The sequence below is a fragment of the Fringilla coelebs genome, assembly GCF_963513975.1.
Source record: "Fringilla coelebs genome assembly, chromosome: 6".
NCBI lineage: Eukaryota > Metazoa > Chordata > Aves > Passeriformes > Fringillidae > Fringilla > Fringilla coelebs.
This window is the reverse complement of record NC_140034.1, coordinates 54,028,713-54,042,975: the sequence shown is the minus strand read 5'-3', so window position 1 is coordinate 54,042,975 and position 14,263 is coordinate 54,028,713. Positions and strand designations below refer to the sequence as shown.

The 14,263-nt window shown below is 65.8% G+C and overlaps 3 protein-coding genes across 3 annotated transcripts; 1 reads left to right on the top strand and 2 right to left on the bottom strand.

Annotated features, from left to right (window-relative positions):
* Positions 1-69: 69 nt before the first annotated feature.
* CORO1B (coronin 1B) lies at positions 70-3,881 on the bottom strand. Its single transcript, XM_084207531.1, has 11 exons — positions 3,824-3,881; positions 2,859-3,061; positions 2,658-2,780; positions 2,454-2,583; positions 2,203-2,384; positions 1,863-1,982; positions 1,684-1,788; positions 1,471-1,616; positions 1,329-1,386; positions 772-1,062; positions 70-594 (listed from the first exon to the last, which is right to left on the bottom strand). Exons 2-11 carry the CDS (start codon positions 3,057-3,059, stop codon positions 472-474), a joined length of 1,479 nt encoding a protein of 492 aa, XP_084063657.1. The 5' UTR covers positions 3,060-3,061; positions 3,824-3,881; the 3' UTR covers positions 70-471.
* An 865-nt stretch (positions 3,882-4,746) lies between these two features.
* On the top strand, positions 4,747-7,417 carry CABP4 (calcium binding protein 4). The gene is made up of 6 exons (XM_084208333.1): positions 4,747-5,018; positions 6,170-6,200; positions 6,406-6,549; positions 6,628-6,737; positions 7,107-7,254; positions 7,334-7,417. The coding sequence occupies exons 1-6, from the start codon at positions 4,758-4,760 to the stop codon at positions 7,360-7,362; spliced, it is 723 nt and encodes a 240-aa protein (XP_084064459.1). The 5' UTR covers positions 4,747-4,757; the 3' UTR covers positions 7,363-7,417.
* A 977-nt stretch (positions 7,418-8,394) lies between these two features.
* OSBP (oxysterol binding protein) lies at positions 8,395-14,083 on the bottom strand (the record flags this gene model as incomplete). Its single annotated transcript, XM_084208039.1, has 14 exons — positions 8,395-9,313; positions 9,388-9,608; positions 9,685-9,866; positions 9,949-10,044; positions 10,134-10,237; positions 10,320-10,440; positions 10,520-10,765; positions 10,843-10,974; positions 11,067-11,121; positions 11,201-11,306; positions 11,590-11,788; positions 11,863-12,110; positions 12,594-12,802; positions 13,776-14,083. 14 exons carry the CDS (start codon positions 14,081-14,083, stop codon positions 9,171-9,173), a joined length of 2,370 nt encoding a protein of 789 aa, XP_084064165.1. The 3' UTR covers positions 8,395-9,170.
* Between the last annotated feature and the right edge of the window lie 180 nt (positions 14,084-14,263).

Below are 14,263 nucleotides of genomic sequence, written 5' to 3'. Positions count from 1 at the left end.
CATCACCCCCATCGCTTTTCTTATAAATCCTTTATTTGGAGTGAAAATATAGTTTCTGACCCTGCACTGGAATGGAGAGGGGGGACACAAGGAGCAGGAGGGGAGGAAAAGCCCCCAAAATATACGGGGGACAATATCTCACAGTTTAGGAAGGCAGATCATGCCCTGCCCCACAGAAAGGGGGGAGGCCCCACACAGGGATTGGGGGGTGCAGGGGGTAATCTTTGATCCCAGGAGCGACCCCCAGCCCGAGGAACGGGGGCAGGGGTGGAGTATGGTCCATGATTTGGGGGAGCAGCACCCAGTAAGGCAATGGGGGGAAGCGGGGAGCTGCCAGAGGGGTGGCCAGCCCCCCAATGGGAGAAGGGCCCGGAGTGGGGCAAGGGGAGGCACCCCAGGGGGGCGAGATGGTTCAGGGGGGTCCCTGGGGTGCAGGCGTGGTCCCTGGGGCGGTGGTCCCTGAGGGGGTCCCTACACGTGGCCGTTCTCGAGGCGGCTGAGCTGCTCCTCCAGGCGGGAGATGCGCTGGCCCTGCTCCGCCACCAGCGCCCGTAGCGCCGCCACCTCCTGCAGCACCTCGTCCAGGCGACCTCCCTGAGGGACAGCCCCGTCCATCACGGGACACGCCCAGCAGAGCCACACCCACTGCCACACCCACCCATCGCCCATCACAGGACCCGCACCCACTGCACAGCCCCACCCACACCGACCGCACCCCTCTGTCCCTTTCCCGCTTGTCCCCCTGTCCCCCCTGTCCCCCTGTCCCCTTACCGTGGCGCTGCCGGAGCCGAGCACCGGCGGGGCACTGAAGCGAGAGGACGCGGGGGCCGCGGGGGGCGTGGGAGGTGGCGTGGTGGCCCCGGTGGCGGCGGCGGTGGCGCGGCTGTCGTGTAGCAGCGTCCGCCGGCTCACCTTGAGGTCCCGCTGCTTGCTGGGCACGTAGGCCTGGCGCAGGGACACCAGCACGGGCCCCGCCGTGCGCCCTGCCACCCACTCCTCCGCCTCCATGGCCGCCTCGGGGCCCGCCGTGTCCGGGTACAGGTCGTCCTGGAACAGGTCCGACTGCCCCCCAACAGCGTCAGAGGGGTGGCATCCTCAGGGGGGACCCCCAGAGAGACGCCACAGGGACACGGCCTCACTGGGACCCCCCAATTGCTACTGCAGACCCCACAGGGATCTCCACCCAGACTGATTAGGGACCCCTTGCCCAGTCACCGAGTCCTGCCCAGGAATCCCACACGGCCCCCTGTCCTGCCCTCTCGGTCCCCCTGGGGACTCCCACCAGCCTGCTGTGACCCCCCACCCCACATTCCCCTATCCCCACCCACCTTCCTTGGCACAGTCATGATGATGGGCTCACACTTGCGCTCGTGCAGCTTGTAGAACCTGCCAGGGGAGCAGAGGGGGTCACAGAAGGTTCTGGGGGGTTCTGGGGGTCCCTCAGCTCATCCCCCGTGTCCCCGTGCCCACCTGGCGATCTCGCACTTGCTGACGTCCAGCCCGCGCTTGGGCATCCAGCCCATTCCCCGCTGGGGCTCCTTGCTGGTGAAGGTGTTGAGGAAGTGGATGTAGGGCGGCTCCTCCGTGATCTCGAAGTACCGGATGCTCGAGTCCCCCTGGGGACACGCCGTTAGGGGGGACCCCACCTCCGGGGTGCCACCGGCGGGGCGGGGGGCTCCGTACCTTGCCGCAGACGTAGACCACGTTGGTGTCGGGGTCGTAGAAGGGCAGCAGAGCCCCATTGCTGGAGTCCAGCTCCTGCAGCCCCATGGGCTCCTCCAGGTTCTCCTGGGGCGGGATGAGGCGTCAGGCACGCGGGGAACCCCAGAATGGTTCCGGGGGACCCCCGGGGTGCCACTCACCGTGTCCCACAGCGCCAGCTGCCGCTCGCTCATGCGGCTGAAGCCGGTGGTGAAGATCTTGCCGTCGGCCAGGAAGATGGCGCGCATGGGACGGGCCCCCTCGTGCGCCCGCTCCTTCTCCTGGGGGGCACGGCTGTCACCGGTGCCCGCAGCACCCCAGGGACAGGCACCAAGGGACAGGGGACAGCGGGGAGAACCAGGGGACAAGGACACCCACGGAACGCGGGACAACGGGGGGCACCGAGGGACAAGGGCAGGGAGCAGGAGATTCCCCCCAGCAGAACCATCGCAGGGCAGTGCCCTGGTGACACAGGCCCCCCGGGGGGGTGGGGACACTCACGGCCACCACGGTGCCGCGGCGGGGGTCGATGACACGGACGCTCTTGTCCTTGCAGGCGGTGCAGAAGCGGGAGCCATCGCGGCTCCAGCTGACGCTGTAGATGAGGTCGGGGTGCAGCCCGTCCAGCCGGTACAGCTCCTCCGCCGTGCCCACGTTCCAGATCAGCACCACGTTGTCACAGCCTGGGGGACACGGCAGGGGTCACCTCGGCCGCGCGGCGCCCTCCCCGTGCCCGCCGTGTCCCCCCGTACCCGCGCTGAGCAGCACGTTGCGGGCGGTGGGGTGCCAGGTGACGATGCCAACGCGCTTCGAGTGGCCCTCCAGGACCACCACCGGCTCCGTCAGCGGCTGGCTCAGCCCGTTCTCCGGGATCTGCCACACCTGAGGGGACAGAGGGGACGGTGAGCATAGCGGGGTGACCCTGCCACCCCCCAGGATCCTGGGCCAGCCCTCACCATGACGGTGCAATCCTCGGAGCCGCTGGCGATGACGTGGTCGTTGTGGGGACACCAGTCGATGTCGAGGACGGGGCCCGTGTGGCCGCACACCGTGGGGTACGACTTGTCAATGCGTCCGGTCTGGGGACAAAGTGACAGCGGGGAGGGGTCACCCACCGGCACAAGCGCCCCTTGCCCGCGTCACCGCCCTGCTGTCACCTTGTGCAGGGGGAGGACGAGGAAGGCGCCGCCGCCGCTGGCCTCCACGATGATGGCGACGAAGGAGGGGTTGACGGCGCAGAAGGTGCTGTCCCAGGTGACGCGGGACACGCGGATGTCATCGTAGCACTGGTCCGTCTTCACCGGCTGCCCGAACACGTGCCGGAACTTGCTCTGCCGCACCACCTTCCGGAAGGACATGGCTGGGGAGCGCCCCGGCCGCGGTCAGGCGTGCTGGGATACTCCAAATGGCAGGCGGGAACACCAGGAAATGGCGTGTCCCCTGAACTGGGTTTGTCACTGCCTTCCAGCCCGGTAAAGGGTGGCTCAGCCACTCCTAGGAGGCAGGAGCTGGAGACACACCCCTGTCCCTGCCAGCTCCCTGAAGGGAACTCAGGAAGCACCCCAGGAATGGGGGCTCTGAGTGAGACAGGGAGTGTCCCATTCGGGATGGGGACAGAGACACGGGTGTCCTCCCGGAAACACGGGTGGGGATGGAAAGGAGGGCAGGGACAGCTCCACCGGATCACGGGACAGGAGTGGCCATGCTGGCTATGGGGTCAGGAACAGGGAAGGGGACAAGGATAGGGATGGGGGGGCAGGAATGGGGCCTGTGGTGGCCTCATTCTGTACGGGGATAGTGACGAGGATAGGGACAAGGATGGGGACAGGAAAAAGGATGGGGAGGGGGGCGGGGTCAGGAATGGGGCCGGTGGTGGCCGCGCTAGGTACAGGAACAGGAACGGGGACAGGGACGAGGATGGGGACATGGACGGGGAAGGGGTGGCCCGGCTAGGTATGGGGACAGGGATTGGGAGAGGGACAGAGATGGGGACAGGGACCGGGGGTGGCCCTGCCGGGAACGGGGATGGGGCTGCCCCGGGAAGGCGGATGGGGGGCCCGCAGGGGCCGTGCCCGGCGGGTCCGGACGGGGCTCGGTGCTCGGTACCGGTGCCCGCACTCACCGGCGGGTCGGTGCCCGGGGCCGGTGCCGGTGTCGGGGGCGGCGGGAGCGGCGGCGGCGGCGGGGGCGGGGCAGGAAGTGACCGGGGCCGCCCCGCGCGTGCGCGGCTCCGGGGCGGGGGCACCGGCGGGGGGGGGCGGGGACCGGGGGCGCCCCATGGACGGCGGCACCCCATGGGCGGGGGTACCCGGGGGTACGGTCCCCATGGACAGCGTCAGTGGGTGGCACAGAGGTGACAGCGGGTGGCACAGGGGCAATGGCAGCGAATGACACAGGGGTACTGTCACCCCCACCGGTGTCGCCCCTCTGTCACCCCGGGGTGACACAGCAGCCAGGGTCATCCCCCGGGCCGGGCTTTCCCCTGCTCTCATTTTGGGGGTCCCTCCCCTCTGAAGCTCCCTGTGGCACCCTGTGCCCACCCAGTCATGTCTTGGGGACATGCCACCAGTCCCCATCCTGGGGGGACAGTAAATGCACCTACCTTAGGGGTGGGGAGAGCTCAGGGAGAGGTGCCAGGTGAGGCGACACAGTGGTGGCCTTGCGGTGTCCCCACTGGGGATGTGGCTCGGTCTGGGGACACCCTGGTGGCTGTGGGGTGTCACCTCTGGGAGCATTGGGCAATGCTGGGGACACTGGTGGCTGTGGGCTGTGGGCTGTCACCTCGGGACTCGGGGCCTCGGTGGTGGCCCCGGGACGCTGGTGGGGACCTGTCCGGTGGCCGGGGAGCGGTGGCCGCGTGGCTGTGCCCGGGGCCGGTGGCCGTGGCTGTTTCCTGCCATTAATCACCGCTAATTGGCTTTGCCCTGGCGGGCCCGCGGCGGGGGGAGTTTGGGGGGTCACGGGGGGTGTAAGAGGATTTCCCTGCTCCTTCCTCCGGTGCGGCCATCCCGGGGTCCCGCTCCCTGCCCGCCCGCTGCCCACCCGGCCCCGGCCCCATGCCACGCTCCCGCGGGGACAAGGGGACCCCCAAGGACAACAAGGACACGGAGCCCCCGCAGAAGGGGAAGGGGGGGCACGAGGAGGGGGAGAAAGCCCCCAAAGCCCCCGAGGACGTCGGTGCCCCGGCCCCCAAGAGTTCCGGCTCCGAGTCCCGGCACGGTGGGCACGGGCAGAAGAGTGGGAAGAAGGGTGCCGTGGACCCCCACGCTGCTGCCACCAAGACCTACTCCCCCTTCCTCAACACTGTCTTTGGCAAGGTGGGGACACCGGGAGGGGACATGGGCATGAGTGGGGGGATGGAGGGACTCTGGAAATGGAGGGGATGTGGGGACAGGGGAGATGGGGTCAGGGGTAGTCCAGGATCCTGTGGATGGAAGGGGGACAGGGGCTTTGGGGACATGGTCAGGGACAGTCTGGGACCCTGGGGATGGAGAGGATATGTGGACATTGGGGATGAGGACATGGGGACAGTGAGGGTGGGGACAGGAATAGTCCAGGACCCTGCAGATGGAGGTGATTTGGAGCATTTGAGATATGGGGACATGGGGACAGTGGGCCTGTTCCAGGACCCTGGCTATGGAAGGGACATGGGGAAAGTGGGGATGGGGACAGGGACAGTCCAGGACCCTGTAGATGAGGGCAATCAGGATGGGCCTGGGGACAGTGGGATGAGGATGTTCCAGAACCTTGGGGATGGAGGGGACATGGGGCCAGTGAAGATGGGGTTGGGACACTCCAAGACCCTGGGGATGGAGGGGATGTTGGGTACTGGGGACATGGTTGGGGTCACTCTGGGTCCCTGGGGATAAAAAGGACATGGGGACAGTGGGGACACAGTCAGGGACATTCTGGGGCCCTAGGGATGAGGACATGGGGACAGTGAGAATGGGCTCTGGGACCAGCTGGAAACCTGGGGATGAAGGGGATATGGGGCACTGGGAACAGTTAGGGACAGCCTGGAATCGTGGGTGGGACAGAGTGCTGGGAATGATGTTGGGGACACTCCAGGGCCCTGGGGACAGAGAGGACATACTGAGGGGACACCTAGAGCAGGGGCAGCCAAGCTCTGTGGGGGTAAAAATGCTGCCCCTCCACCTCTGGAGTACAAACCCCCTCGGCAGCATCTGTGGCCACCTGGCACATCCCATCCAGAGCCTGGGGGTCCCGGGGTGGGACACCCCTGGGGTGGGTGATGGGAGCAGGGACACAGGGACCAGGACAGGGTGGGTGGGAGGTGCAGGCACAGGGCAGGGCGGGGCTTTGCCTCCAATCCCACTAATCCTCCGCTGGAGTTAATTTTGGCCCACGCTTAACAAAGGTGACACCGAGGTTTGGGGGGGCAATGAGGGGGGATGGACAGGCAGCTGGGTGTCATTCCGCTGTCACCCCTTCTGTGTGTCCCATGCAGGAGCGGGAGCTGTCACCGGAGGAGCTGGATGGTGAGCAGGAGGGACAGGGTGGGGACACGGGCCTAGGGGAACTGGGAGGAGGGATGGATCCGTCCTCATGGAGGGATCTGCCCTGGGGACGTGGCCATGGAGGGGTCTCCTACATCCAAGAAGGGATCTGCCCCTGGATGACGCGGTGTCCGTGTGACGCTCCACTCCTGATGATGTCCCTGTCCCCACCCGTGGCTGTGCCCAGAGCTGCTGGACGCCTTCAAGGAGTTCGACACGGACCAGGATGGCTACATCAGCTACAAGGACCTGGGCGCCTGCATGCGCACGCTGGGGTACATGCCCACCGAGATGGAGCTCATCGAGATCTCCCAGCACATCAAGATGAGGAGTGAGTGGGCTCGGGGGCACGGGGAGGGCGCCGGGGGTCGCTGGGGCGCTGAGGGTGTCTGTCCCCTTCCTGCTGCAGTGGGCGGCCGCGTGGACTTCGAGGACTTTGTGCAGATGATGGGCCCGAAGCTGCGGGAGGAGACGGCGCACATGGTGGGCGTGAGGGAGCTCAAGATCGCCTTCCGCGAGGTACGGCCACCGCCACGGGGACAGCGGGCGTGGCGTCCCCTCCTCAGGGGCACCGCAGCCATGAGGGGACCACAGGCATGGGGACAGTGACACTGGAGAGACCCTGGTGGGGACGATGACGGTGGGGGCATGGAGGGGACGGTGATCACGGGAAGAGCATGGCGAGATGGTGACCATAGAGGGGACCATGGGGTGACCTAAGATATGGAGGGGGGCACTGACCATGGGAAGACACAGTGGTGACCACAAGCATGGAGGGGGCAGTGACCATGGGGTGACCACAGGCGTGGAGGGGACAGTGACCACAGGGAACTTGGGGGTGCCGGTGGCCGTGGTGGGAGGGTGACCCGCAGCCCGTGGGTGCCGCAGTTCGACATGAACGGGGACGGGGAGATCAGCACGGCCGAGATGCGGGAGGCCATCGCGGCGCTGCTCGGGGAGCAGCTGAAGGCGCAGGAGGTGGACGAGATCCTGCAGGACGTGGATCTCAACGGGGACGGCCACGTGGACTTCGACGGTGAGGGCACCCCCTCACCCGGGGGGCTGCGGCAGGGGCTGAGCCCCGGGTCCCCTGACGTCCCCTCCTCCCCCCGCAGAGTTCGTGATGATGCTGTCGTCCCGGTAACGGAGACACCGGGCAGGAGGGGACCCCCGGATGACCCCCCCAGCCCTTCCTCAGCCCCTCCCTGCCCGGCCAACTGCCCCGAGAGCTCTGCCAACATCGGGGTTCAGAGGGAACAGCTGGAGCGGAGCATCTGGCAATGGGGCAGACACGACAACCCCGACCCCAAGAGCCACCGGCTGTGGCGGCAGAGCCAGCGGAGGCCGGGGGCCCAATAAACCCCTTTGACCGGAGCTGGAGGAACTGTATGCTGATTGTGCGGAGGGATGTGGGGTCAGTGTCCCCCCTCCGAGCCACCCCGGGGGAGGGGACAGCGGGGTCCCACGGAGGACAAGGGGTGGGCGCTGCTGGGGGGCGCGGCTGCAGGGACACACCGCGCTCTCCCATTGGCTGGATCTGACCCGCGGCGATCGACCAGCCAATCCGCACGCTCCAATTCAAGGTGGGCGGAAAAATGCCAGCCCTCCCGGAACTGTCACTCAAACCAACTGGCCAATCAGCGCGAGGTAGGACAGAGGTTCGGCCAATCAGCACGCGCCTCTTACGCCAGCTGGCCAATCAGAGGCTACGTAACATGGGGACGGGGAGGGCATGGGGACACCCGTGTCACTCGCAGGGGGTCCCCACGATCCCTGGGAACATCCCCGCCCATGGAAGTGCCCCCAGGGGGTCCCAGGGCCACTCAGAACCTCTCTCCCTTGGATGTTCTCCCCCCAGTCCAGGTGACCCCCTGGGCCAAAATGGGTCCCTGGGAAGAATCCAGGGTCGCCCCAAAGTCACCCAGGGTATCCTCAGCACCCCAAACCCAGTGGAGAACACAGGGGGACACAGGACACAGCCCTCAGTCCCTCCCACCAGGGCAGCAGAACCTGCGGAGTGGACAAGGTGGTCCTGGAGAATCCCATGAATGGGGTTCAAGTCCCTGTTTGGGTGCTGCCACTCAGATCCCTACAGCAGTAGCGGTCCCCCACAAAATCAGTCGCAGGGAGGGGCTGGACCCTCCCCCTACCCCACAGAGCAGGCGCAGGGTTGGGGCATTCACAGATTTTAATTTAGTTCTTTTTCTGGAGACAAAAAAAAAAACCAACCCAAAAAAAGAAAAAATAAAATAAAAAGGCATCAAACGCCCCCAGTTTCAGATTTGGGGGTGCAGAGACTCCCCACACGGCGCATTTCCGCACCTCTGTAGTGTCTGGCGGTGCAGGGGTCCCACTGCACCCTGAAGAGACCCCCTCCAAAACCCAGGCCCTCCCCCTGCCCTAAACCTACAGGGAAGGCACCTCATGGGGGGTCCCCATGTGTGGGGCCACCCCGGGGAGGGCGGGGACCCCCCAGACTGGGGGCCGGGGGAAGAGAAGGGGACCCCGATTGCTCTCTACATATATATAATATACACCTATAGAACAGGCTGGGGGGGAGTCTGGCCCCCCCCCGGACCCCAAAAGCACCCTAACTCCTGGGGGGCGAAGGGGAACGGGAATAAAAGGGGAGGGGGGGAGACCAAGGCCAGCCTCGGGCTCGCCCCGCTGTGCCTTCCCCGGGGCCCCCCACCCCAGGGGCGGCCGTGCCCCCCACCCCAGGGTGCCGAGGAGGTGGGTGGGATGAATGGACCCCCCCTGCTCCAGCACGGATTTGAGGGGGGCTGTGTTGGCTCCTGCTCCCCAAGGTCAGTTTGGGTGGGCTAAGGCAAAGCCCGGCCGGCGCTCACGGCGAGGCACGGGGACACACGGTTAAGACAGACGGATGGACAGGGGGGGTCATGGCCTTCATCCCTCCCCCCTCACTGCTCCTCCTCCTCCTCCTCGTCAGGCTCAGAAAATATCCGGGCACAAGCTCCAGTCCTGCTTCTCCTTGCTCTCCCAGTAGCCCCCCTTGTAGACGTGTGCCAGCTCCTGTGTCACCGGGTCCTTCTTCTGCTCGAACCACAGCGGTTTGTAGGGATCGTAGGGTGTCCCTGGGGGGCACAGCGGGGTGAGGGCCTGGGGGGACACCGAGGGGGGACATCCCTGCCCGACAGCCGGGCCTTACCGTCCTCGGTGGCGCGGGCGGCCTCGGCCTCGCGGCGCTTGCGGGAGAGCCGCTGTTTCTCCTCCAGCCGCTGCTTCTCAGCGTTGGCCTCGTCCCACCTCCCGTTCTCCATCAGGCGCTGGTCTGGGCGCCACCGGCTGTCCGTGGGGGCCGTCCCGTTCTCTGGCGCGTTCAGGGTCAGCGCCAGCTCCGAGAAGTAGTACATGTTCTCCGCATACTTCCTACGGCACGGCAAGGAATGGGGCTCAGCGCCAGCCCGGCTCCCGAGGACACCTCATTCCCATTTTCCCCACTCACGGGAGCGGGTTCCGCTTCCACAGCAGCACCCGGCTGTCCTCAGCCTCGTGGGCTCGTGGCCGCGCCTCGGCTCCGTTGTCCCCTGTTCCCAGCTGGACCTTGTAGCAATCCATCTTCTCGTCCCACGTGCCCAGCAGGGCAAAATGTACCTTTCCCGAGGGGTCCATCACCTCCCCGGTCACCTGGTGGGAGAGGGGACAGCCTGGATCAGAACACACTGCAGTCACGAGCAGCCCGGTGTGTCCTATGGCTCCGTGTCCCTACCTTCCTCGCCACATCCCGGGAGAAGTAGCTGTAAGGGACAAACTTGAGGATGCACTTGTCCCCTGTCTTGTGGTTGACGATCTCGATCTCACCTGACTGTGGAGGGGAGAGGAGAGTCAGACCCACCCATGCCCCATTCCCCAGGGATCCACACTTCCCTACACCTCCCATCCACGACTTCCCACCTGGTCGATCCAGAGCTTCCCCACGATGATGTTGTGCACGGTGGTCGTCACTTTTTTCCACGTGTAGTGGTTGCCGGAGGAGTGGAAGACGCAGTGGATGGTGCCTGAGGGAGGGAGATTGTGATGGGAACCACACCTAGAGCCTGGGGTGGTCTCAAAAATCCCACACATTCCTGGGGTGCTCACCCAGAGGCATGATGGAGAGGTATTTCCCTCGGAATTTGCTGGTGATTTTGATTTCCTGGTGCAGCGTCCAGCCGTTCTTGGAGTCGGCGTGGTGGGCGGCGGCCGGCGGGTGGTGGCTCACCTGGACACGGGATTGAGGACAGCTCAGTGCCGGCCATCCCGACGGCCTGGGAAAGGCTGGCGAGAGGAGCCGGCCGCACCTGCTCGCAGAGAGAGCGGTATCCGTTCTCCTCCAGGCGATCCAGCTCGAAGGTTTCCCCCAGGAGCGGGTTGAAGGGTTTGCTGGTGCGGAAGACGGTGGTGGAGTAGGAGGACACGGTGAAAGCGGCCACGTAGCACAGCTGCTCCAGGGAGCTCTCGCACCGCGCCGCCCGATCCAGCAGCTCGTGGTATTCCAGGTCCTCCGTCAGCCGCTGCAGCATGGACAGCGGCTCATTGAAATTCACCTGCAAGAGGGAACAGGTGAGAAAAAAGGGGGTTCCAGGGTGCCCCGTGCCTGCCCACCAGCTGCATCTGTGCTCACTGGCATGGGAATCTTGGACAGCTCCTTCCCAATGCAGTTCTTCATGATGCTCCAGAGGTTGAGGCTGTAGTTGGGTTTGTAGGGAATGCGGGTTCTCTTTTCCTTCTTGGTGTCCTCAGCCTGGTGCTTGTACTAGGGAGAGGGGAGACTATTACATCCCTGTGACCCCACAAAACACTTCCATAGGAATTTGGGAATGACCAAGCCATAAAACCCCATCCCACCTGCTCATCCAGGCTGATGTCACTGCTGGTGCCGCTGATGTTGCTCCCAGTTCTCCTGGGAAGGAGGAAAAGGGGGTGAACATTCCCAAGCAGGGCAGAGTAGCGAGGGAATTCCCCTCTCCCCCAAAACTCACTTGTGGCCCATGATGTCGGGCATGGGGAAGATCTCTGGGGCGTCGAAGAACTCATTGTTGTCATCGTCCTCGTCACTCAGGTCGCCTTTGGCAGGGCAGCACAGATCTGGGAAAAGGGAGAGGGCTGGTGAGGAAGGAACATCATTCCCAGTTTCCCACTGAAGGCTCCCCTGTCACCATCATCCCTACCCCAGCCCTGAGGGGTGTGGGATGAGGCTCAGAGGAGTCAGATTGGACCCTGCAGGGGATGCCAGAATCACTTGGCTACACAGATGAGCTGGGACAGACACATCCTTTGGGAGCAGCACAGTGAGAGAAGCTCAGCCTGGCTCAGAAAATCCCAGGAAGCATCTGGGAGACACTGGGGCACAGCACTGGTCCCTCCCCACCTTTGCCAGAGCCTCCAGTGCCGGGCGTGCTGGCAGGGAGCACCGTGGCCCCCCGGAAAGCCCTTTCCAGGTGGTTGTGCTGCTTGGCCAGCTGCTCCAGCGTCTCCTCCAGCCGGATCCGCTGATCCCGCTCCTGCTGCAGCGACTTCTGCCACTTCTTCCCGTGCGTTTGTGCCAGGAGCATGAAATCCCGGCAGGCCTGCGGGGAAAACGTGCTCAGCATGGAAGTGGAGGGGGTTTTCCCACTGTGGGATCCTTGGAATGGGGACTCACGTTGATCATGGCGTTGGAGGTGATGCGGAAGAGCGTGGCCCGCTCGTTGACCTGCTTGATCTTGTCCGTGCTCTCCGGAGGGAGCCGCAGGGCCTCGAGCTCGCTGAGGGAGCGCTGCAGGGCCGTGCCGTGCTTGGCGATCAGGTCGTTGCAGGTGCTCAGGTCCTCCACTTTGCTGGATAAAATCCGCAGGGTGTTCTGCAGCTCCGTCTTGTCCGTCTGCGACACAGACTCATCGCCAGAGTCGTCTGTGGGCAGGAAGGGATGGGGAGTGTGGGACCGTCATGTCACACCAGGAGCTGGGGGTGGGGCTGCCAAGAAGGACACGGGGGGATCCCCAAAGCCCTGAGGGCTCCCAGACACTGATGGTCCATCTATCTCTGTGCATGCCAGGACATTTGGGTCACATGTGCAGGCACACAGTCACCCCCTTCCAAACCTTCTTGCTGGAGATGCTGGGATGCTGCTCAGGGCACTGGGATGCTGCCCTACGTCCTGTGGGGGACTGGGATTCTGCCCTGGGGACACTGGGATCCTGTGGAACACTAATATCCTGCCCGAGTCCTCCAAGCACTGGATCCTGCCCTGGGATTCTTGCTGCCTGTGGGGCTCTGGGAATCTCGCACTGGGATCCCACTCTGAGGACACTGATCCTGCCCTGGGCCCTGTCAGGCACTGGGATTTCCCCCTGAGTGCACCATGACCCCGCCATGGATCCAGGAATTTCGTACCTGACTCCTCCAGCATCTTGACAGCCTTGGCCTTGGCGAGCTCGAGGGCGGTGACCCAGCGCTGCCGCTCCACCTCCGAGCTGGCCTTGAGGTGGTAGGTCTGGGCTCCGCCGTTGGAGATGATGAAATTGCAGGAATCCTCCACGGTGATGTTGGCCGTGGCCAAGTTGATGGTGCCACGGCACGTGTGGCCCATCTCTGCCTTGGATCTGCATGGGAAGGCCACAGTCAGGGAAGGACAGGGCTGGGATCCCCAGGATGAGGCTGCAGTGAGGGAAGGACAGGGCCGGGATCCCCAGGATGAGCCCTCGGGGGGCTGCGCAGGGGGCTCGGCATTCCCAGCCTGGCAGCCAGGGCTATCAATAGGGAGGGTCTGCTGTCGCCAGAGCAGGGCCAAGCCAGGGGCTTTGGGGGGACAAATTCACAGCCCCCAGGAGTGGCCTCAGGGATCCTGGAGCCTCAGGGATCCGGTGTTTTCCGGATCCTGGCACGGGCTGGGACAAGGGTGAAGTCCCAGAGAGGCCGCGCCAGGCTGGCACTCCCCTTCCACGTCACCGGGTGACAGAGGTGACATCCAGCCGGGACACCCCCGGCCCGGCGCCCCCCCGTTGGCGGCGGTGTAACCGGAGCCGGCAGCTGCCCAAGGCTCTGGCTCCCCATCAATAATGGAGCGACAAGGCCCCCCCGGCGGGGCTCAGGTGTCCCCGCGGGTGACAACACACGAGGCCGCCGGGAAGAGCTGCTGGGAGGGACAGCGGGATCCGGGAGCTGCGGGAGGCTGAGGGGGCTGCAGACCCCCGCCCCCACCCGCCCTCAAATGCCCACGGGGACATGGACGAGACAATCCCGGGGACAGACAGGTGACAACCACGGGGACAGGGATGTGACAACCGCTCCCCTTTCCGGCTGGCACAGAGGAGCGGAGGGGAGTGGGCTAACGACCCCCACCACCGCCAAGAGCAGCCCCGGTGACCGGGAGGTGACATCCCCCGTGACACGGAGGTGACAACCGCGGGGACAGGGAGGTGACAGCCGCTCTCCTTCCCAGCTGGCACCGGGGCACCGAGCGCTCCCCCGCTCGGTGCGGGGGGCCCACACCCGCTTCCCTCCGCCGCGGGGGCTCAGCCCGGCGCCAAGGTCACGGGGGGCCCGGGGGGCGGCGGGGCGGGTCCCGGTGCGTACCGGTAGTAGCTGAGCAGCCCATTGCTGAGCACGAACCAGCGGCGCTGGTAACCCTTGATGTAGTTGGTCCATTTGAAGAGCCAACCCTCACGGGCCGAGCCGGGACCGGCCCCGCCGCCGCCCGCGCCGGTTCCGCCGCCCGCCGACGTTGTCGGTGCCGCCGGCGCTGCCGTCGGTGTGGGCGCCGCTCCGACGCTCGCCGCCGGTGAGGGCAGGGCCGGGGCCGCGCCAGGGGCCGCGGGCAGTGCCGCGGGCCCGGGGGGCGCGGCCGGGCCGGGCCCCGCGCCTGCCGCACGCAGCTCCGCCATCGCCGCCGCCGCCGCCACCGCCCCGCCGCGTCACCGTCACTCGCCCCGCCCACATCCGTCCTCCATTGGCGGCCAGAGCGCCGGCGGGGCGGTTCTGGCGTTACGATTGGTCGAATGCGGACCCTTGGCTGTCAATCAGACAGGGAGCCAATGGGCGGTGGTATCGGCGCGCCGCGCGTG